General features: G+C 51.2%; 1 protein-coding gene across 3 annotated transcripts; it reads right to left on the reverse strand.

The window, feature by feature from the left end:
* Positions 1 to 5,331: 5,331 nt before the first annotated feature.
* Positions 5,332 to 21,828, reverse strand: TMEM11 (transmembrane protein 11). Of its 3 annotated transcripts, none has more exons than XM_003281118.3 (3): positions 20,270 to 21,828; positions 17,114 to 17,405; positions 5,332 to 6,218 (listed from the first exon to the last, which is right to left on the reverse strand). In XM_003281118.3, coding segments are annotated over exons 2-3 (519 nt in total). In that variant the 5' UTR covers positions 17,116 to 17,405; positions 20,270 to 21,828; the 3' UTR covers positions 5,332 to 5,701. The 3 variants fall into 3 exon arrangements, with proteins under 3 accessions (XP_003281166.1, XP_012359230.1, XP_003281165.1); XM_012503776.2 differs by lacking the exon at positions 20,270 to 21,828 and adding an exon at positions 19,632 to 20,100; XM_003281117.4 differs by lacking the exon at positions 17,114 to 17,405.
* Between the last annotated feature and the right edge of the window lie 605 nt (positions 21,829 to 22,433).

The following is a 22,433-nucleotide window of genomic DNA, read 5'->3' on the forward strand; positions in this document are numbered from 1 at the left end:
TTTCCTTGTAATAGGAGGACAAATGGGTGATTAGATCTGGTGACTTGTCCCAGCTCCTAACACTTCCTGGATGTTCCAGGAGCCTCTGGGTAAAATGTGGACACAGATGTGATGGGTCATTCTTCATTTTCCAGGTAAATTGTCAACCTCCCTCCTGACATGGAAGAGAAGGGTCTCCTTAGTGTTCACACTGGAGACAGTAGACCCAGGCAAGAGCTGGAAACGAGACAGCAGCAGCACCTGTCTAAAGCTCAGCCTGAGTCTAAGGTTGAATGAAAGTGCTGCGCACACACCAGGTTTCCAGGAAATGGCAGCAATGAAGGGCGCTCTCCCTCTACATGGAAACGAGAGGACTTTTCTCCTTGGATGCTGTTGGCTGCCACACTCAGAGGCACCTGGTGTCCAGGTGCTGTCCTTTCCTCTCCATTATATAACATGGTTAGCAACTGGAGGTTGATGTGATAGGCTGCCCTCAAAGGAATGCAAGTTTACCAACTGTGTACTCCGTCATCAGAAGACAGGAACATCACATATGTTGCTGAGGTTTTTGGTTTTGGGGCCATTGTGACCTGACTCACAGCTGGGGTGCATGGAGCTTGGGCTGGCATTAAAGATTTCTTAACCTACATACCACCTGTTAGTTGTAATTGGTTGGATTGCAGCCAGAACAAACAACTGCTTTCACGGTTTTTTTTCTTTTTTGTTTTGTTTTTGAGACGGCCTCGGCCTCCCAAAATGCTGGGCTTACAGGTGTGAGCCACCATGCCCAGCCTCTTTTTCTTTTTCATTTTTTTTGAGACAAGAGTCTCGCTCTGTTGCCCAGCTAGAGTGCAGTGGCATGATCTCTGCTCAATGCAAGCTCCGCCTCCCAGGTTCACGCCATTCTCCCGCCTCAGCCTCCTACAGGCGCCTGCCACCACGCCCAGCTAATTTTTTGTATTTTTAGTAGAGACAGGGTTTCACCATGTTAGCCAGGATGGTCTTGATCTCCTGACCTCGTCATCCACCCGCCTCGGCCTCCAAAGTGCTGGGATTACAGGTGTGAGCCACCACACCCGGCCTCTTTTTTGAGATGGAGTCTCACTCTTATCGCCTGGGCTGGAGTGCAATGGCGTGATCTTGGCTCACTGCAACCGCCACCTCCTGTGATTCACCTTCAAGTGATTCTCCTGCCTCAGTCTCCTGAGTAGCTGGGATTACCGGTGTGTGCCACCATGCCTGGCTACCACCTTTCTAATTTATTAAAAATACATGGTTGAGGCTTACTGAGTAGGTCAAGTTCATTTCTAAAGTTTATTTCCTCCCAATTAAATAAAGTGGTTAGCAACTGGAGATTGACGTGTTAGACCAGCCAGATCTCAATATTGGTTGTTTACTTACCCAACATTCTAAAAACCTCAAATCACTTTCTAAAACTTAACTTTATAAACTTTATAATTTTGCCATATAAATAGAAACTATAACACAAACTGAAGAATTATTAAAATCTAGCTAAATAAAGCTGTTTGCCAAAGGCAGAGTCTGAGGCCCACTGTTCTTGAGGAGGAGGTTGGCAAGTCCCAGAGGGGACCTGTTAAAGTCAACCAACACCAGACAGACGCTCTTCTTGGCCTCAGAGGCTAAGGACTAAAAGGGCCTGCAGCTGTGCTCTTTCATGTCCATGTTGCTCCTACAGTTGTCTTGGGTCGCTGGAGTTCAGTGTCCCTTCCTGGAGACAGCAATGGTTTGGATAATGTGGGACTTAGCCTTTAGAATTGTCCCAACTTAGCAGCTGAAGTGCCTTCCTGTGGGTGAGCCCCAGGTGCATTGCTCCGAAGCAAGAAGCCCAGCCACAGCCCGGTTCAGCTGATGGCCTTTGAGCAACCTTCATTGCTCTTGGATTTTCAAACTAGTGTTTGAATATGGACGTTTGCTGGCAGGGTTAGCGATGCTGCCGTTCCACTTTCTCTTTTCTGTCTTTAGAGGGTTTTTGCCCCTTTCTCTTTCATCCTTAAATTCTGCTGGGGAGGTCTAAAAAGCATGATTTTTAATTGGTTCTGCCTTCAGATATCTGATGAAGTTCAAAGACACTTTCCACTTTGCTCTTTAAGCCCCTTGGTGTTTCACATCATGCCAAAACCAGAGATGGAAAAATAAAACCAATTAGCTTTTCCAAACAGCAGCATCTCCATGCAGTGTAGAGGGGCCGCAGCCGATTAGTGAATCGAAGAAATAATGTACAGCCCTGGGCACCCTGCCCACCTCCCAGCAAGTCTCCCTTCCTTCCCTCAGGGCCCAGCAGTTGCTGCACCAGATGTGAAAACTTTGGAGGCAGCTGACAGACTGGAATGGGGAGATCCAGTTTGAGCAGTTGTCCTTTTATATAACGGCTCTTCACTCTTCTCTGAAATTGAGTGGGGATGGGTAGCTAAAACTAATTTACTAGATTAATGACACAATCTATTCCCTAAAGTGGTCCATGTAGGACTCATTTAAATGGATTTTGCACAGGAGGGCCCTGGTAACTTGGCCTTTGCTTTCTCTTGGCCATTACTGAATGCTGTTTAAAAAAAAGAAAAAAAAAATTGGCCAGGCGCGGCAGCTCACGCCTGTAATCCCAGCACTTTGGGAGGCCGAGGCAGGTGGCTGAGGCCAGGTGTTCAAGACCAGCCTGGCCAGCATGGCAAAACCCCATCTCTATGTGGTGACAGGCACCTGTAATCTCAGCTACTTGGGAGGCTGAAGCAGGAGAATTGCTTGAACCTGGGAGGCGGAGGCTGCAGTGAGCCGAGATCACGCCATTGCACTCCAGCCTGTGCGACAGAGAGACTCCATCTCAAAAAAAAAAAAAATTATTTTTTGAAGACAGGGTCACACTCTGTCGCCCAGGCTGGAGTGCAGTGGTAAGATCACAGCTCACTGCATTCTCAACCTCTCAGGCTTGAACGATCCTCCCTCCTCAGACTCCTGAGTAGCTGAGACCACATTTGCATACCACCACATCTGGCTAATTTTTTTTTGTAGAGACAGGTCTTGCTATGTTACCCAGACTGGTCTTCAACTCTTGGATTCAAGTATTTAATGGTCCTCCTGCCTCAGCCTCCCAATGTGCTGGGATTACAAGCACGAGCTACTGCACTCAGCCTTCAAATGCTATTTCTTGAGAAGTACTGTCACATATCACAGATGACCATAAGCGACTTGTCAGCAGCTCTGCCATGACTGATCATCTAGGCGGGACAATGGCAGGAACAGAGAAGTCAGCACTGACAGTGGGGAGGGAGGCGCACTTCTCGCTGCCAGCCTGAGGCACACGAAACCCCTGCCTGCTGTCCACACCAGCACCTCATCCCCATCTCCCTGGCCAGGGGCCATATAACTAAGATGGCATTTCAGAATCTAGGTTAATACATCCAAGAATCACTTGGTTCAGTGCAGCTTGGGAAATGGTGGAAGAGCTACCCGTTTGCAGCTGGTTTCTACTTCAGGGAAGGGCTCCTGCTCAGCTGACTTGAGGTTGCCTCGACTTGTCTGGCTTGTGCCTTCTAGTCAATTCCCCCATGAAATCTAACTTGTTGGCAGAGCACTTCCAGGCCAGGTATGGGGCTCCCTTTCCAAACCTGGGCATTATTAAGAAAAAAAAAAAACCTGCCCAGCAGGCTCAGATGCCAGCACTCAGACACCTGAGGGGTCATGGGCAGCTGCATTTCAACTCACACTGCTGTTGAGATGAGGCATGTTTTTACGGGATCAGTTGTGTGGCTAAGGCAGTTCCCTCTTTACCATTATTCCAAGTGCCCAGAGACTGCCACGTAAACAGTGGTGCACACCCAATACCGTCATGCCCCCAGCACTCAACTGAGTGATAAGTATTTCTAAATCTCTTGGAATTAAATCAAAGTTTCTTAAACTTTTTGTGGGCCACGGGTCCCTTTTAAAATCTTTAAAAGGTCTGAATCTCCCCTGCAAAAAATGGCCCAATCGCCCCTTGTGAATCCTTTCCATGCACCCTTTAATTACTCTGTGACATCAGGTCTTCTGATGGAGCCTTTAAAACTGGGTGAGAAACCACTTTGGCTGTCTCTTAACTATTGGCCTGGCCAGGCATGGCAGCTCACGCCTATAATCCCAACGCTTTGGGAGGCCAAGGCGGGCAGATCACTTGAGGCCAGGAGTTAAGAGACCAGCCTGGCCAGCACAGCGAAATCCCATCTATACTAAAAATACAAAAGAGTATCCAGGTATGGTAGCACAAAGCTATAGTCCCAGCTACTCGGGGCTAAGGCAGGAGAATCACTTGAACTCAGGAGGTGGAGGCTGCAGTGAGCCGCGATCACATCACTGTACTCTATCCTGGGTGACAAAGCAAGACTGTCTAAAAATAAAAAAATAAAAAAATAAAAAAAATAAAAAAACACACAAAAAAGACTGGCCGTCAGAAGGAGGTGCCATGTGGCTCTTCAGGGATGAATGGGGCTTTAGGAAGGCAGAAGTGAAGACAGGCGCCCCAGCCTTTTTGTGGAAGAGATAATTTCCCATTTACCCAAGGCCTTAGAGCAAGCTTGTCCAATCACCAATCAGCAGCCCACGGGCCTTATGCAGCCCAGGACGGCTTTAAATGTGGCCCAACACAAATTTGTAAACTTTCTTGAAAACATTACTTTTTTGTGATTTTTTTTTTTTTTTTTTTTTAGCTCATCAGCTGTCGTTAGTGTATTTTATGTGTGGTCCAAGACAATTCTTTTTCCAATGTGGCACAGGGAAGTCAAGATTGGCCACCCCTGCCTTACAGGAAATGTGGCAGGTGATGCAGTCTACCTTTTGGTGTGAGGGAGAAGCACCGGCTTGGCGCCTGTGGAACAGGGAGCACTGAGGCCAGGGGGTGCTTCCAAGATTGCTCCGAGGGCTCTTCTGTCAGCCTAGGGCAATGGGTTAATAAACTCAGGGTCCACAGCAGGAAGAGTTTTGGTGCTTCAAAGGAAACACAGGTGTTCAGATCTCTGAAGAGTGATCCTGGAGCCCAGAGTTCCCCTACGTGAACCCAAGTGGAGACCCAAAGGCCTCCAGGCCTCGTCACCTTACCCTACCATGTTCCTGAACAGCATGGTGGCAGTGCTGGCCTTCGGAATGATGAGGCCAAGGTGAGCCAGGAGACTGCTCCTGGGCGAGGTTTGGCCCCAGGACTACCTTGGATCTAGGCTTGTTGTCGCTGTAAGTGGTAACACTGGGCCGCAGCTAGAAGCAGGGCAGGGTGGCTACCACGGCACCTGCTCCTTCCACGTGTAAGCCACCACCCAGAGCAGATGTGCAGCAGCAGCTGCGGGCAGTCATGGAAAGAGAGAACAGCGGGAGTTGAAATTCTCATAATTTTAATGGTCAATAGCTTCTGGTGGGCTCTGGATGGTACAGTTAAACAATAGACTTAAAGACCTCCCCCAAAGCACGTCCACACCCCCTCGGCAGCGTCTGCCTCCATCAGCATTCCACTGCCCAGTCGGACTTCCACAGCCTCAGACCCCCCTCTTGGGTTATGGAAATCCACATCTTAGTGTAATGAGCTGAAAAACCCTGGGTACACCCGTGATCTGTTATTTTTTAAAAATAACAAATATTAAGCCAAACACCTGCCCAGGCTCTGCTGCCTCACAGAGTGTGGCGATCTGAATACTCTGTTGTCTCTTGTGGGCCGGGTGGTTTTGCTTCGCTCCCTGTTCTACTGAAATCATACGGCATAGAGTTCGTAAATCTTCTTTACACAGTACACCAGGGCGGCCAGTGCTATCGTGTTGTGCAGTCTCTTTCTGTGCAGGTCGTCCTTCCGGACCAGCACCACCGGGGTGGAGGAGGTGAGTGTGTGCAGAGGCAGGCGCGACAGTTTATAGGCGTCGTACTCCACTTGGTACTTGCAGCAAGGGTCAAACTGCCAGGAGATCCCATAGAGGGTGCAGCAGGCCAGGCTCAGCACACCAGCGGGCAGGGAGATGTAGTGGGAATAATCTAAGGGCAGCGCCAACGGGGTGAAGAGGCAGGCGGTGCCCGCCAGCACGGCCGTCTTGTGCAGGCAGTTGCCCACGGTGATCCAGCGGGCCGTCTCGTCGCCGATGCGAGTGGGCTCAATCACAATGTACTTGTACTGGGCTTCCAGGGCCTGCTCCAGCTCGTATTCAAACTGGTCTTGGGCATTCTCCCCATTGTAGATCTCGTGCACAATGTAGCAGTCTGTGGCCGACAAGCTCACCCTTTTGATGGAGGGGGCAGGAAAGGGAGAGAGAGAGACAGGATGATTAGGCTGAGGAGCACTTAACTGTGTTTCAGCGCTGGGGGAGGTCTGAGCCTGCACTGCGGAGAGCACATCTCACTTAGGTCCTCATCTCCTTTAGATCCCAACACAAGACAATCAGTAAAAAGGATTTTTCCTGAAAATAGTGAAATAAGCCTGGGCGCGGTGGCTCACACCTGTAATCCTAGCACTTTGGGAGGCCGGCGGGGGGAATCATGAAGTCAGGAGTTCGAGACCAGCCTGGCCAACATGGTGAAACCCCATCTCCACTAAAGATACAAAAAAAATTAGCCAGGTGTGGTGGCGCGTGCCTACAATCCCTGTAATCTACTCAGGAGGCTGAGGCAGGAGAATCACTTGAACCTGGGAGGCTTGCAGTGAGCCGAGATCGTGCCATTGCATTCCAGCCTGGGTGACAGGGCAAGACTCCACCTCAAAAAAAAAAAAAAAAGATATAAAAAGGCAGGAAAAGGAGTACCTCAACGTTTAAAATGACAAACACAGGCCTGGTGTTTAGCCTAAGGCTGTGGACCAACTGATCTGAGTCAGCAAAGGAGCCTAAAGGGGAAAGAACGATTCGGCAATCATATGAGCACATACGGCAGCACAGGGCCAACAGCCTGAAAGCCGTTCTTAGTTAACCAGGGCAACTGCAAGAGGATTCTTCACTGGAAACCACAGACCTCAAGACAGATAATGCTAAGCCCTTGCCCTCCGCATGGTTCCTAAGTAGTCATCCTGGGCCTGCAGAACACAGGCAGAAAGGAAGAGCTTTGCCTTGGGTGACTGAAATCCAAACTCCTTTCGCTCTCCTGGAGGCCAGGCTGCACAAGCCCTGGGTGCCCTTCCCAGGCCGGCAGCAGCCCCCTGCTCCTCCCCACTGCGGAGGGGATAACAGGAGACCCAGGACACTAGCCCACTGCATAGGAAAAGCGACCCTTTCCCTGAATTAGGAAAAGACAACGCTTCAAGAACAGTAGTGGGCTCCAAATTTAGTAAGCAGGAGGGTCAACTGAGGGGCTTCAAAACATCCAGCCCAGCAATGCCACCAATTCTGGCCCTGTAGGCCCAGGCCCCTGCACCACCGGCAGATGCCACTCATTTGCATAAGAAACACTGCCACGGAGACCACACAAAGTGCTTTCCCCCTGGGACTGGGGATACATGTCTTGACCTCAACCAGCACAACCCCCCGCACCCCCCGTGGGAACCACTTTCATAAAAGGCACTGGCTTGGACTTGGGCAAACGGAATTCTTTATCCTGAAAATGTCACTGTAACAAGGCTGGGCTAAGGCAAAGCCTCCTAATTCAATCATAGGCCCTAATTAAACTGCATGCACTGGGGAGAAATCAGTTCCCTGAGGGTGGGACAAGAGTCTCCTAAACATGGGTTGCTGCCAAGCCGCCTGTGACTGTGTGCCAGTGTCACGGCTGCCTTGCCAGGGATGAACTGATGAGCTGTTACTGTAAGACTGCACGAGCAGCTTATGAAATGGGGAAAGGAGGGTCTTCCTTCTAAAGTTCTTGGTGGAGTTTTTCCATTTGGTCTTAGAAGAGAGGTGAGGGAGAGGCCAGCTGTTACTCCCAGGCAGGATTCAACAGTTTTTATTTTTGAGACAGGTTCCTGCTCTGTCACCCAGGCAGGAGTGCAGTGGTGTGATCTCTGCTCATTGCAGCCTCGACCTCCCGAGTTCAAGAGATCCTCCCACCTCTGCCTCCCAAGTAGCTGGGACTACAGGTGTGTGCCACCACGCCTGGCTGCCTGGCTAAGTAAACAAATTTTTTTGTACAGATGGGGTTATGCCATGTTGCCCAGGCTGGTCTCGAACTCCTAGGCTCAAGTGTTCCACCCGCCTTGGCCTCCCAAAGTCCTGGGATTAACAGGCATGAGCTACCACATCCAGCCAGATTCAGCATTTTAGAAGACAACTACAGCAAACAAGCACACCCAAAGCAGGGTCTTCACTGGCTTTGGAAGGCTGAGGGTCGAGCAGTGCCCCCACGTGCTCATATGAGAAATGAGTGGCAGTGGCGCAATGGGCTGGCTGTGGCCCTGGGTGTACAGGGAGGGGCGGGGCCTCCACTCTCAGGTGGGAGCACTCCTGGCCAAGAAAACTCCCTTCTGGTCTCAAGTCCATCAGCCAACAGGAGCAGAGAGACCAGATAACAAGGTAGGGGTGGAGGGCCAAATTGTGTCCCCATCTTGAGACCGAAATGGAGTTGCTTCCAAGTCAGCTGTGCATCCTACTGACTGTCAAAGCCAGGCCAGGGACACCTTGGGGCAGGCACCAGAGGCGGGCTTCCTCCCTCAGGAACACTCAAAGCAAAAGGGAGGTGTCAAGCTGGGGTAACACAATGTTCTCGCCAACACCCAAATCCACCCTAGTGCGGTGCCTTTCTCTGCCCAGCAGGCCAGCGCCATCCTGAATGTAGTGAAAACCACTGTTGTCCCACAGAGGAAATTCCAGTGGAAACCCCGGCCCTAGAACAGACTGCCCCATCTGGAAACACAGCAGCGGGCAAATCCCACCCCCTCACCCCCTCCGGCCCCCCTGCAAGCCCAGCTGGCACCCACATCCACCCAGACCCCTCTGCAGGCTCCAACGCTTGCTGGGACGGATGGGTAGGTGCGTCCATGAGTCCCAACCAGCCTGGAAGCAGCGAGAAGCCAAGGCCCTCCAGGCTCCCTCCCACCTCACTGCTGTTGCCAGGTGTGGCTCGCCCCCCAGCACAGGGAGTGAGGAGACCGGGCATCCTCTGCCCTCGGCTGTGGGCAGTCCTGTGAATGACACAACCGTGAGCAAGCACATGGACATGGGGCACTCGCCATCCTGAGATGGTGGCGTGGGTCCGCCCCCACCCGCCTATGAAACCATGGCCCCGGCCTCCTGCAGCCTCGGCGTCTTCACGTGGGCCGGGCACTGTTGCTGCCCACTGTCTAAGACACCTATCCACAGCAGAAACACAAAGGGCATAAGCCACACTGCTTTCAAACAAAGGCAGGGTCCTGCACAACGGCGCCGAGGCCAGAGGCTCACCAATTCTGCTTTTAAAGCCAGTTAGGCAAAGGGAATCTCGGTTTCCACTGGGAAAGGACAACACGTGAAGTCTAGGGAAGTGGATTTCTAGGATTCTATAAGGCAACAGACCCTATACGGAGACGGCAAGGTTCAAACCAAAACACACACAGACGCACACAAAGCTGCAGGTTCCCTCTGTTGGAGTTCACCCGGCCATGACCAGGCAGTCAGCACTCCAACTTCCTGGTACACTGGTGGGAGTGGGGTGCTGTCAGTGTAGACACAGGTTTTTTAGCTGTCGCTGCTGGGCCCCTGGGTTCAGGTCTGCACTGCTGACAGGGACTGCTGGACTTCTCTTACTTCGGAAACTCGTGGCCATGACCAGGTGCGGTGGCTCACGCCTGTAATCCCAGCACTTTGGGAGGCGAAGGTGTGCAGATCACTTGATGTCAGGAGTTCGAGACCAGCCTGGCCAACATGGTGAAACCATCTTTACCAAAAATTAGCCAGGCGCGGTGCTGCGCACCTGTAATTCCAGCTACTCAGGAGGCTGAGGCACAAGAATCGCTTGAACCTGGGAGGCAGAGGTTGCAGTGAGCCAAGATTGTGCCACTGCACTCCAGCCTGAGTGACAGGAAAAAAAAGAAAAAAGAAAAAAGAAACTGCCGAGTACTCCCAGGAGACAGCCACGTCCAGCCAGCACCTGACCACCCAGCAGCCACCTGTATATGGCTTGCTTCTGCTTGTGGGTCAAACAAAACCTAATGAAGGAAAGAACCCAGTCAGAAGGTTGTCTCAAACCACTGCAGGGCATCACCAGCTGCCCCCCAACTGGCCCCATGGGCCTTAGGACCTGGATGACCTGAACCCTGGTGCATGGGAGTTTTTTTTCTCTCTCTCTTTTTTTTTAAGTAAGAGCTAGTTGGAATCTTTTGAGCCCTGGGCTTCCTAAGGGACTGTATTTTTGCTTTTCATTGCAGGTGTGAAATGACCAGTAAGAGAGGAATTAATAGAGTCTATGTTTAAAAAAAAAAAAGAAAGAAAAAGAAAAAGTGGCCAGGTGCGGTGGCTCATGCCTGTAATCCTAGCACTTTGGGAGGCCAAGGCGGGTGGATCACCTGAGGTCAGGAGTTTGAGACCAGCCTGGCTAACATGGTGAAATCCTGTCTCTGCTACAAATACAAAAATTAGCCGGGTTTGGTGGCACGTGCCTGTAACCCCAGCTACTTGGGAGGCTGAGGCAGAAGAATTGCTTGAACACAGGAGGTGGAGGTTGCAGTGAGCTGAGATCACACCATTGCACTCCAGCCTGGGGAACGAGTAAAACTTGTCTCAAAAAAAAAAGAAAGAAAGAAAGAGAAAAAGGTAGCAGCAGTAACAGCAAAGTCTCCAAGTGAAAGCAAGTTCAGGGGAAAAGGCAGGGTTCAGAAGAGTGTTTACAGTATGCTATCTGTAGTGTATTTTTAAAAGTCTCTATTTGCTTTTATATGCACAGAACATTTCTGAAAGGATACACAAAGACCTGATTTTTATGACTGGCCACTAGGGAGGGAACTGAGGGGCTCAGGAAAGAAAAGGAAGGGAGGCTCTTTCTAGTAAATGACTTTTGATCCTTTTGAATCTGGCATTATCTCTGGTACTTAAAGATCCTTAACATATGGAAGAAGAAAAGTAAAAGGATCAGTGTCACGATCCTAAACACACCATGCCAGCACTGAGAGAGCTTTGGATTCTCTGAGCCTTTAGCGCTGGGAGCAGGGGTCAGCCTGTTCCAGCACCTCAGGGTACTGCTGCAGACACCGAATGGGACCGCCCTCTGCTGCCTCAGGATAGCTTACAGGCACTTGTAAAGTGGGCGTCTTGAACTTCCTCCATCAGCCTTCAACCAGAGTCAGCCTTCAGGCCCTCATCTCTCCACTTTTGAGCCCAACTCAATCAGCTCTCTCGAAGTCAGCAAAGGAATCCCCTGACAACACTAGCATTCCAGTTAAAAGGCGGTCACAGTGAAAACTCAGCAGGGCAACTCCACGGCCCCTCTGGGATGTGGGCAGCCTGTGCCTGTCCCAGCAGCTACAGTCTGGAGGCGTCTCCCCAAAAGGCAAGAGCTGCACAAGAAGGTTCAGAGCAGGACTGTTCAGCGAGAGCAAAAGATGACAGGAGCGGGGAGAGCAGAATCACACCTCCTCCATGAGTGACATGAATCAGTTCCAGTGGCCTGAGCCAGGGATACAACTGTCACACATTCTAAGGCAGCAGAGCTCAGGGACGTGCCACTGAAAGCCAACTATAAGGACAGCAAGGGTGCTGTGGCGCACTTGGGCCACAGGGTCTCTGCTGCAGAAGGAGGCGGGCCAGGGTAACACTAGTTCTCTATCACGCTGGGTGGGGAGCACACGTGTCTATCACTTTGTCTTTTTTAAAGTGTGGTAAAATACACATAAAATATACCACCGTAAGCACTTTTAAGCGTACAGTTCAGTGGCACTAAGCACATGCACACTGATGTACAACCATCACCACCATCCACCTCCAGGATTCCTTTACCTTCCCAAACTGAAACTCTACCCATGAAATGACCCCCCCATTCCCCACCAACCCCAATCCCCTGCAAACTACCATTCTACTTTCTACCCCAGTGAATCTGACTATACAAGTACTTCATACAAGTGGGATCATATATAGTATATGCCCTTTTGTGTCTGGCTTATTCCACAGAGCATAATTAATCTTCAAGGTTCATCCATATTGTAGCATGTATCCGAATTTTCTTCCCTTTTAAGGCTCAATAATGTTCCACCGTATGCATAAACCACATTTTGTTAATCCATCCATCTGTGATGGACACTTCGGTTTCCACCACTGGCTATTGTGAATATGGGTGCACAAACATCTCTTTGAGTCCCTGCTTTTTTTGGGGGGTATATATACCCAGAAGTGGAACTGCTGGATCCTATAGCAGTTCAATTTTTTAGTTTTTTGAGGAACCTCCATACTGTTTTCCAGAGCAGCTGCACCACTGTATATTCCCACCAGCAGCGCACAGGGGTTCCTATTTCTCCATATCCTCACCAACACTTGTTATTTTCCGTTTTCTTTCTTTTGAGACAGTCTTGCTCCATCGCCCAGGCTGGAGTGCAACGGCGCTATCTCGACTCACTGCAACCTCCGCCTCCCGGGCTTAAGCGAGTCTCCTGCCTCAGCCTCCCAGATAGCTGGGACTACAGACATGTGCTGCCATACCCAGCTAATTTTTCTATTTTTAGTAGAGACAGGGTTTTCACCATGTTGGCCAGGCTAGTCTCGAACTCCTAAGTGATCTGCCCACTTCGGCTTCCCAAAGCACTGGGATTACAGGTAAGAACCACTGTACCCGGCCTCATTTTCTTTATTTTTATTTATTTGTTTATTTATTTATTTTGTGGAGATGCAGTTTCACTCTTGTCACCCAGACTGGAGTGCAGTGGTGCAATCTGGGAGCACTGCAACCTCCACCTCCTGGGTTCAAGTGATTCTCTTGCCTCAGCCTTCCAAGTAGCTGGGATTACAGGCACGTGCCACGACGCCCGGCTAACTTTGTATTTTTAGTAGAGACAGAGTTTCTCTATGTTGGCCAGGCTAGTCTCAAACTCCTGATCTCAGGTGATCTCAAAGTGCTGGAATTACAGGCATGAGCCACCATGCCTGGCCTGATTTGCATTTTTTAATGGCAGCTTTACTGAGATAGAATTCACAGAGCAACTCCCCCATCGGAGGTGAACGATGAGGTGGCTTTCCCCAAATTTGTGCAACCAACAGCATAACTGATCCTGGTGCATTTTCATCATCTCAGAAAGAAACCCTGTACCAATTAGTGGTCCCTTCACATCTCCCCAGCCCTTCCCAGCCCTCCACAACCACCAGTCTGCTTCCCGACTCTCTGGATATGCCAATTCTGGGCATTTCATTTAAATAGAATCCTGTAACGTGGTCTTCAACAACTGGTTTCTTTCATTTTGCATTATGTTTTCAAGGGCCATCATGCTGTGGCATGTTTATTACCTTTCACATATTGTAAACATAACTTTTGATGTGTTTAACATATAACTTTAAAACATCTAAGATAAGGCTGGGCATGGTGGCTCACGCCTGTAATCCCAGCACTTTGGGAGGCTGAGGCGGGCAGATCACCTGAGGTCAGGACTTCAAGACCAGGCTGGCCAATGTGGTGAAACTGTGTCCCTACTAAAAATACAAAAAGTAGCTGGGCGTGGTGACGCATGCCTGTGGTCCCAGCTACTTGAGAGACTAAGGCAGGAGAATCGCTTGAACCCGGGAGGCAGAAGCTGCAGTAAGCCGAGACTGCACCACTGCACTCCAGCCTGGGTGACAAAGCGAGACTCCATCTCAATAATATAATTAAAAAAACCCCTAAGGCAAGATATATAAGACAAAGTATCAAAGGTGCTATACATGAAAATAGCTCAGGCTGGGCGCAGTGGCTCACACCTGTAATCCCAGCACTTTGGGAGGCCGAGGTGGGCGGATCACCCAAGGTCAGGAGTTTGAGACCAGCCTGGCCAACATGGTGAAACCCCATCTCTACTAAAAATACAAAAATTAGCCGGGCGTGCTGACAGGCGCCTGTAATCCCAGCTACTCGGGAGGCTGCGGCAGGAGAATCACTTGAACCTAGGAGGTAGAGGTTGCAGTGAGCCAAGACCACGCCACTGCACTCCAGCCAGGGGAACAAGAGCAAGACATCATCTCAAAAAAAAAAAAGAAAATAGATCAACAGTGGTTTTCTTTGGATGGTGGCCTAATAGATGACTTGTCAATTTCTTCATGCTTTTCTGTATTTAAAAAAAAAAAGTGTTTCTTTTTTTTTTGAGACGGAGTCTCGCTCTGTCGCCCAGGCTCGAGTGCAGTGGCACGATCTCAGCTCGCTGCAAGCTCCGCCTCCCGGGTTCATGCCATTCTCCTGCCTTAGCCTCCAGAGTAGCTGGGACTACAGGCAATCGCCACCGCGCCTGGCTAATTTTTTGTATTTTTAGTAGAGACGGGGTTTCATGTGTTAGCGAGGATGGTCTCAATCTCCTGACCTCGTGATCCGCCCACCTCGGCCTCCCAAAGTGTTGGGATTACACACGTGAGCCACCGTGCCCGGCCAAAGTGTTTCTTTCATAATGGGAAAAATAATTATAAACTTATTCTTAAAAAGAAAAATTCTGTTCAACTCTGTATCCCTTGAGGTAAAGGGACCAGATACCCGTGGGAGGGCCTCCTTCCACTGCCAAGAAGAACGGGAGGTGGCTCACTGCCTGCTCCAGAACCTTCTCGGTGTCCATGAAAGGCAGAAGTCTGGATGCGGGCAGGTTCTCATGGCTGAGGTGTCATGCTGGTGTGTACCCGTAGTCCTGCCCAGAAAGAGGACAGTTCCAGCTCCCTGTTTCCCTTGAGCAAACACTGGCTAAGCTGCCAGGCCAGCCACCATCACCTTCCCGGTTTTGAGAGACCCAACAGAGGCAAATCTGAGTGGAAGCATCCACATTAGGCCCCCTCCTGGAGTGGGGCCTGGGCTCACAGGCAAGCCTGAAGCTCAATGAGGGCAGAGGCTGCATTTTCATTGTAGTTTCCCCAGCACTGGACCTGAATGTAATAGGATCCCAAAAGACACAAGTTGGAGGGACATTTGTAATGATTACAGGCATGAGCCACAGGAGTGACAGGAGGAGAAAAACAATTTGGTTATTAAGAGAATTGGTACTGGAAAAAAGTCAAATAAAAACAATTATGGTTACTAAGAGAACTGGTACCGGAAAAAAGTCAACCCATCCGTCAGGTTGCTTTTTGCTTAGTGAAAGGGTCACTTGATCACCTATGATACAGGAGGTGCTGGGCTGGACCTCCACCCGCTTCTGCCTAATTAAGCCCTGCTTCTTTAGGACCCACAGAAAGCAGAGGACTGAAGCAGTGAAAGCCCGTGCCCCAGACTTAAAGTCACGGGCATGTGGCCCCACGGCCTGAGGACGGCTCCCACAGGCCAAGGAACTTTCACGGGGCACCCAGCCCTTTCGTCTGCTTCACAGGACACTTTCCTATTCTGCGCGCTGGTAATTGCGCAGCCCTTCTATCTGGGGAGCAGGAACATGGCGCACCAAGTGTGGGAGTCGAGAGGGTGGATTCAAGTTCCCTCTCAGTTGCCTACTGGCTTTGTGTCCTAGGGCAAAACACCCGGCCCCTCTGAGCCAGTTCCCCATGTTGTCAAACGGGGCCAGAGGCCCTGGCTCTCCCAGAGGACTGCAGTGAAGACAGGAACAGTCGCCAAGCACTGCCCCTCTGCCTAAGGCACATGTGGCTGTTGACATTCAAATTAATTAAAATTAGACATCGTAAAAAATTCAGTTCCTGGCCGGGCACAGTAGCTCACGCCTGTAATCCCAGCACTTTGGGAGGCCAGGGCGGGTGGATTCCTTGAGCCCACAAATTTGAAGACCAGCCCAGACAATATGGTGAAAAACCCGCCTCTACAAAAAATACAAAAATGAGCTGGGCGTGGTGGTGCATGCCTGTGGTCCCAGCTACTCGGGAGGCTGGGGTGGGAGAATGGTTTGAGCCAAGGAGATGGAGGTTGCAGAGATCCGATATCACACCACCGCACTCCAGCCTGGATGACAGAGCCAGACCTGTCTCATAAAATAAATAAATGAAACCTCAGTTCCTCAGAGCCACATGTGGCTAATGGCTGCCCTAATGGACTGCAGGGACACGCCAGAAGGAGTCTGTCATGCCAGAAACTCCTACTGGACAGCCCTGCTCTGAAGAACTGTTATGACTACTACATGGCTGTCAGCTTTTCCTGAGAACTGTGCCCATAAAGTGGCTGCTGGCACCAGGGCGGAACACCGTGGCAGCCGGGAGGTTCCTGGGTGCGCTCGGTCATGGGGCGCTGCCCAACTCCCACCCCCGTACCTCGCTCATTGAAGAACAGGTGCACACCAACAAGGCGGGGCAGAGAAGCCACCTCCCCACCTCTGTGGACCCAGGCGCAGCCCTCCCCTCTTCAGAAAGGGGGGCCTTCCCTGGAACATGACCTAAAGGACTGAACTACCGAGGCACAAATTAATGCACTTGGAATCCAGGCTGCTTGAGTGAACCAAGGAAAACAAATTCTTGAAAACTTGAAGGCACATCAATGCTGAAGAGAATGAACCCCATCCTTACCTACGAATCCAACTTCTGCGGCCAGAACATGTGACTCTGCCTTTGTTAAGCAGCTGAGCAGAACCCCACAACCAGTGGCTAAACCCTCACACACTTGGGTGCAGATTCCGTATCCGCTCATCTCATCCCAGCCAGAAGGAAACAAAAACTCCCGCCACACACAAAAGTGAGCATAGGAGTCTTTCAAGAGAGATTAAATACTCCCAAACCCTGAGAGTCTAAAAGGGAAGGATCAGATCAGAAAGGGAAGCTGTCACCCCAGGACCATGACCCAACCTGCCCCTGGGGCTTGTGCTCCATCTGCTCACTGAATGAACCTGCAAGGGCCACCTGGGACCAGGCACACCTGAGCTCACAAAGAGGACAGGTCCTGGGGAATAAAGCATGGCAAGGAAAGCCATGGAAGTCAGCCCAGGAAACTGGCTGCCTATAAAACGCTGGAGCAGATGGCCGCGCAAGCCAGGGGAGGGGCAGGCCACAACAAATAACTTCGCCCTAAACCTGAACCTTTAGCCCCATGCATCTGGCCCTCTGCACACCCCAGGTTGCCTCATATCATGCTCAGAAGCAGATCAAGTACATCTTCACGTGATTATAAAAACAGGAACTCGAGAGCACACAGCTATACTCACATTCCAACAATCACGGAGGGCTCAGGGAGGTTCAGGGGCCCTGAGGGAGTGAAGCCAAGCAGCCCAAGTAAGACAGGCGGGGCTGTCTGTGAGCTGGTCCGGGCTGGCACACGGTGGCAGAACACAGATACCTGCACTGTGCTTTCCTAGATGGGCAAGTGTGTCTCAAAGACGCCGACAGGACAAGTGGCAATCTGTTTGATGTGCTCGTTGCCAGTGTGCTGAATTTTAGACAAGAATTCGGGTTACAGCTCAGAGTCTGATGTTCTTCATTACAAACACTGTTGGTTCCCTAGATTTAATGGAGTGGAGAGAAAAATCAACATGCAAGCACTACCATTTTGCTATTTCCACCCCTCCTATTTTAGTCGAAACCAAAACTGTCCATATCATAACTTTCTGCAATGATGGAAATGTCCTCCATCTATGCTGTCCAATATGGTAGCCACGAGCCAGCAGTGGCTATTGAGCACTTGAAATGTGGCTAGTGAGACTGAGGAGCTGAATTCTTCATTTTATTTAATTTTAATGAATTAAACGTAATTGCCACATGTGGCTGGTGACTACTGAACTGCTGTGTTAATTCAGCACTAATTCTAGAGCTGTGGTTCTAGACTAAACAAGGTAAAGCAAGAACCCACACACTACACGTGCTAAACTGGACCATCCAACACACAGCGCCGGCAGTAATACTGCAGGTAATCTGGCGCTGGGTGGGGCCTTTAAGTACAATGCATGCTTCAGAGTTGGTAGCCGCTGGCAAATCTGGCAAGTTTGCCCAAAGTGTCGCTCTGTTCTAGCCCCTTCCCCAAACCAATGTTACCCACAGCTTCAGCAAAAGCAGATGCTAACGAGGTGTGAGCAGCAACGGGAGAGAGCACTTGTATAATATGGAGCTGAGATTTGAGTCCGCACAAATGTGACATGGAACAAAGTCATTTTAGAGAGCCATAAACAGCCTACTTCAGTCATAAGAGCCAATAATACACTCAGATCTCATAATCTAGAGTGCTGGGCCATCAGCTAATCCGCCCTGCCCCACCTGAACAGTCATCACCAACTGAGCAGGAATGGAGGGATGCCCAGAAGTCAGCTCGCTAGCCCCACAGCAGGTTATGTTTCCATCCCCTGCTCAGCATAGGAAGAGCTTAGGGAAGCTGGGCTCGGGGAAATGACTCTTCCAACAGAACCTGGCCAGGGGTTTACAGCAAAAGCAAACAGAGAGGTAGTCCCACCCATACCACGTTATCTACGGGAGTAGATGGTGACATCCAAACTACAAAACCGAATGCCACATTCCTGCTGACACACAACATCTGAGTGTGTGAGTAGAGCCTTCAGTTCCAGGCCAAAGGTGCAACCTGAACACCTACAGAGACCAAGCAGGCAAATGCATTGAGTCAAGCTGACAGGTGATTTGAGTCAAGCTGTCAGGTGATTTGAGTCAAGCTGTCAGGTGAGGAACCAAGAACTGGAGAGCACTTGTCCTGACCAAAAAGAGTCAGCCACTACCCAGCTTTTCAGGGAGCGTTTTACATGAAATCTGCTGGCAACTAATTTAAATTCTCTTAAAAACTGTTGAGGTTCAACAGTCAAGGACTGGATCCAGCCTATGCACTGCTAATTTGCAGACTCCACTTTGAATACATACTTGTCTCAAGCCAAAGCAAAAACAATTCTCAGCATCTATTTTCTTAGATCAATAAAAGCTTAACCTGTGCTGGCAAGGCTCCTGTTCCCTGCCTGAGGCATCCCTATCCGGCTCTTTTCAGTTGCTTTTAGTCCAACAAGAGGGCGTACGTTTCTAATACTTTGTTTTCTAAACAGGTTATTTCCTATTACTGTTTGCATTGAATATCTTGAAAATGTTTGCTAGTTTGGGCATCCGAAAACCATTGAGGTAACTTATTTAAATGGTCCAATCTAAGAAATACCAGGCCGGAGTTAGAAAAACAAAAGTGTGTTTACCACTGCTTTTCCAAGGAAGAGGAAATGCAGAATGGGCAACATTGGATAACTGGGCTAAAGAATAAAGTGCAAGCAAGCTAAAGGATTCTATCACAACTGCCAAACAGGAAGAATCTTCCCAGCTGGGAAAGCCATCTGGCAAGCAATAGCAATGAACACGGGATGGAATCAGTCACAGAAAACGAATAATGCAGAGTAGTTGAGAGGAAGATAACTTTTCTGTTAGACAATCCTCACCAAAAAGACGGGGGGCGGGGGGGGGACGAGAACCAGCAAAACCAAAACTTTCCTTTTTAGCTGACCGCTGCTATAACAATCAAGCTTTAGCGGACAGTTAATCCAGGTGGCTCCACCAATACATCCTCTCCCAAATTTCTAGTGGCTGAACAGCTTCTAGTGGTTTCCACTAGCTGAAACTGCTTCCCAGAAGCAAAAACTGCAACTTGAACGTGAAACACGGAAACTACTCCAATCTCATCTTCTAGAAATCAGTTATTCAAATGGAGGTCCCTGTTGGAAGAAACACGCTCCTAGCTCCCTACCCACACACCATTCATTAGGAAAGGTCACTTTAAAGGACTTCTACGGCAGGAGCGCTTGCACAGAACCATCCAAAAGTCTCCAGAATCGACCCTCGAAGAAGTGGCCGGCTCTGGGCCCGGAAGAGACACATCTGGCGGGAGCTAAAGCTCCCTGGTAAACGTGCAGATCAAACTACCTCTGCCGCGGCCGCCCTGCTCTGTGAAGGCTTCCCCTTCTTTCTCTCTCCGGGGTCCCTGCCTTCCTCGACACGTCGGGGGCCGCGGCCGAGATGGCCACGCGCGTGGCCAGGCGGGAAGGGTGCTTCGGCAACCGATCGGCCCGCGGGCAGCTAGGCGGGTCCCTGAGGCCTGCGCTGGGCGCCAGTTCCTCTCAGCACGGCCCGGCCTCGGGCCCCGCCCCGCATGGCCGCTGCCTACCTTACTCAGCCCGGCTAACGCCCCTTCCCCTAAGCTCTCCGCCGAGGCCTTCGACCTCGCTCCCACCCGGATCCCGGATCCTCCGGAACTGGAACCCCGTATGCCCGGCGAGGGTAGGGGGAGCCCGGGGAAACCAGGGCAGGAAGGCTGCTGCAGCCCCCGGAGGCCGCGCTGGGCTCTCCGGCCCCTGAGCCGCCTGCACTGGGGGCAACAAGCCCTTGGATCTCACCTCTCTCGGGCGCTGCCGCCACTGCTACCCGGGCCAAGACGCCTCCTTCCCCAAGCGGCCATCTTGGAGACACTCTGCTTGCCAACGTCTCGCGCCAAGGCGGCATCGGGAGAGCAGGCGGGCCGACGGGAAGTGTAGTCCGGCCCGCGGTCCCGGGCCGCTCGGCAGGCGGAAGCCAGGCCCGGCCGAACTACCGCGCCCACAAGGCAGCGCGCCGGAAGCCCCGCCCCCGAGGTCGCCGGGGCCCGTAGTCCTTCTGCGAGGGCGCGCGGACCCTTGGAGCAGTCCTGGTTCGGGCATTTCTGAAGAAACTGAGTTCCCAGGGTTCGCAGCCTGGGAGTCACAGGCGCCCACCCACCGGTAGGTCCTTGGATTTCGAGAGCCAGTGGCTGAAGGAGAGAGGAGAGGCAAGTGCCTACAACTCCCAGAGCACCGCGCGGAGGCGCCCGACCCCGCAGTCCTGGCCCGCCAGGCCGCGTCTCCCGCTGGGGGCCGCCGCGCTGTCTGCGGACCACTAGCGGCCGGCCCCTCCGCGTCGCCTCGCCTGCCCTTCACAGCCTTGGCCCATAAGGTCACCGAGGGGCGGGAGGCGCCGCCCGGGCCCTCCTTGGAGGCAGGCGCTGCTTCCGCACCATCCTCCCCCCAGTTCTCTTAGACTCCGGGGTACTTTGGAGGCCGAGACAGAGACACCGTCCCTGCTGCCACGGAGGCCCCTGCTTGCAGGTTCAGGCTGTTAGAGAAGAGGGTCTGAAAACAAGGAAGGGGAATAGCTGTATGATAGCTGCTTGAAGGAGAGAGGGCCCAGCGACAGCTTTGTTTTAGACAGGGCCTCTAGGCCTCTTAGACTCAGTCCCTGCCACGCACCCACTCCTGCCCGGGCCGCTGCGACGGCATAATCTCGGGATCTTTGAAGGCAAATGGGGGGGGGCTAAACCATCCCACCTGACGGGAACCCTGCCACAGGACCCGACATATCCCTGTCTGGACACTGCTGTAACGCGTCAAAGTCAGGAAGGACTAACCGGAGCCCAGAGATTCCCAGGTGCTGCTGCCTCAGACCTGTGGACTCTTTGGGGGATCTCTTACAGTTTGTGAGCTTCTCAGTTCCTCTACTGCTCCCACAGACAACGTTGCTAAACATATTAATTGGTCCCATAAATACCTGAGCAAAACAAATGCGAAAATCTGCCCCGAATTCAGCCTAGAAGAAGCCCAGCCCTGCGTGTCACACTTCTGTGTAGTGGAACCCGCCTCCCCACCCCGCCGCAGGCCGCAGCAGGAGGGCCAGCAGACGGAAAGGCGACCCTCTCATTGTTGAGGATTCCTTTCGATTTCCTTCCAGCTCACATTCTACCACAGTTTTAGCTGCTTGCAATCCTCTCACCGTCCCTCATCACCTACAGTGTGTGATTCAAACTCCTTAGCACAATCAAGAAGCCCCTCCTTAGTTTGGAAGTTGCCTAGCTCTCCAAATTCAACTGCCTACCTTTCCCGTCTGGAACTTGCCAGGCTAGTAAATTCAGAGGGTTTGCAGTTACGCAGATGTTCTATGCTTTGCCTAAAATGCTTTTGCCTCCCAGCCACCTTTTTTTTTTTTTTTTTTTTTTTGAGACAGCGTCTTGCTCTGTCGCCCAGGCTTGAGTGCAGTGGCGCGATCTCGGCTCACTGCAACCTCCGCCTCCCAGGTTCAAGCAATTCTCCTGCCTCCTGCCTCAGCCTCCTGAGAAGCTGGGATTACAGGTGTGCGCCACTACACCCAGCTAATTTTTGTATTTTTAGTAGAGACGGGGTTTCACCATGTTGGTCAGGCTGGTGTCGAACTCCTGACCTCATGATCCGTCCCTCTCGGCCTCCCAAAGTGCTGGGATTTACAGGCGTGAGCCATGGTGCCCAGCTCTCCCAGCCAACTTTTCTCCTTCAAGACCTTGTACCTGTCTGGTCTCTAAAAAGTACCTGGCCTTCCTGTTGGGTCATACAGCCCTGCCTCCAAGTGTCAGCATAGTTCATGCTGGAGACCTCTGAACAATTCCATGGTATGACACTGTGGATATGGCTGTCTTTTCTTTGGATCAGTGTGGTGATTCAGAGGGTGTACTAGGGATTCTAGAACGCATTTCTGGCTCAGGGGCTGCTTGTGTAACTTCTGTTTCTCAGCTGCCTAGTT

This window comes from Nomascus leucogenys, chromosome 14 (genome assembly GCF_006542625.1).
Source record: "Nomascus leucogenys isolate Asia chromosome 14, Asia_NLE_v1, whole genome shotgun sequence".
Lineage (NCBI taxonomy): Eukaryota > Metazoa > Chordata > Mammalia > Primates > Hylobatidae > Nomascus > Nomascus leucogenys.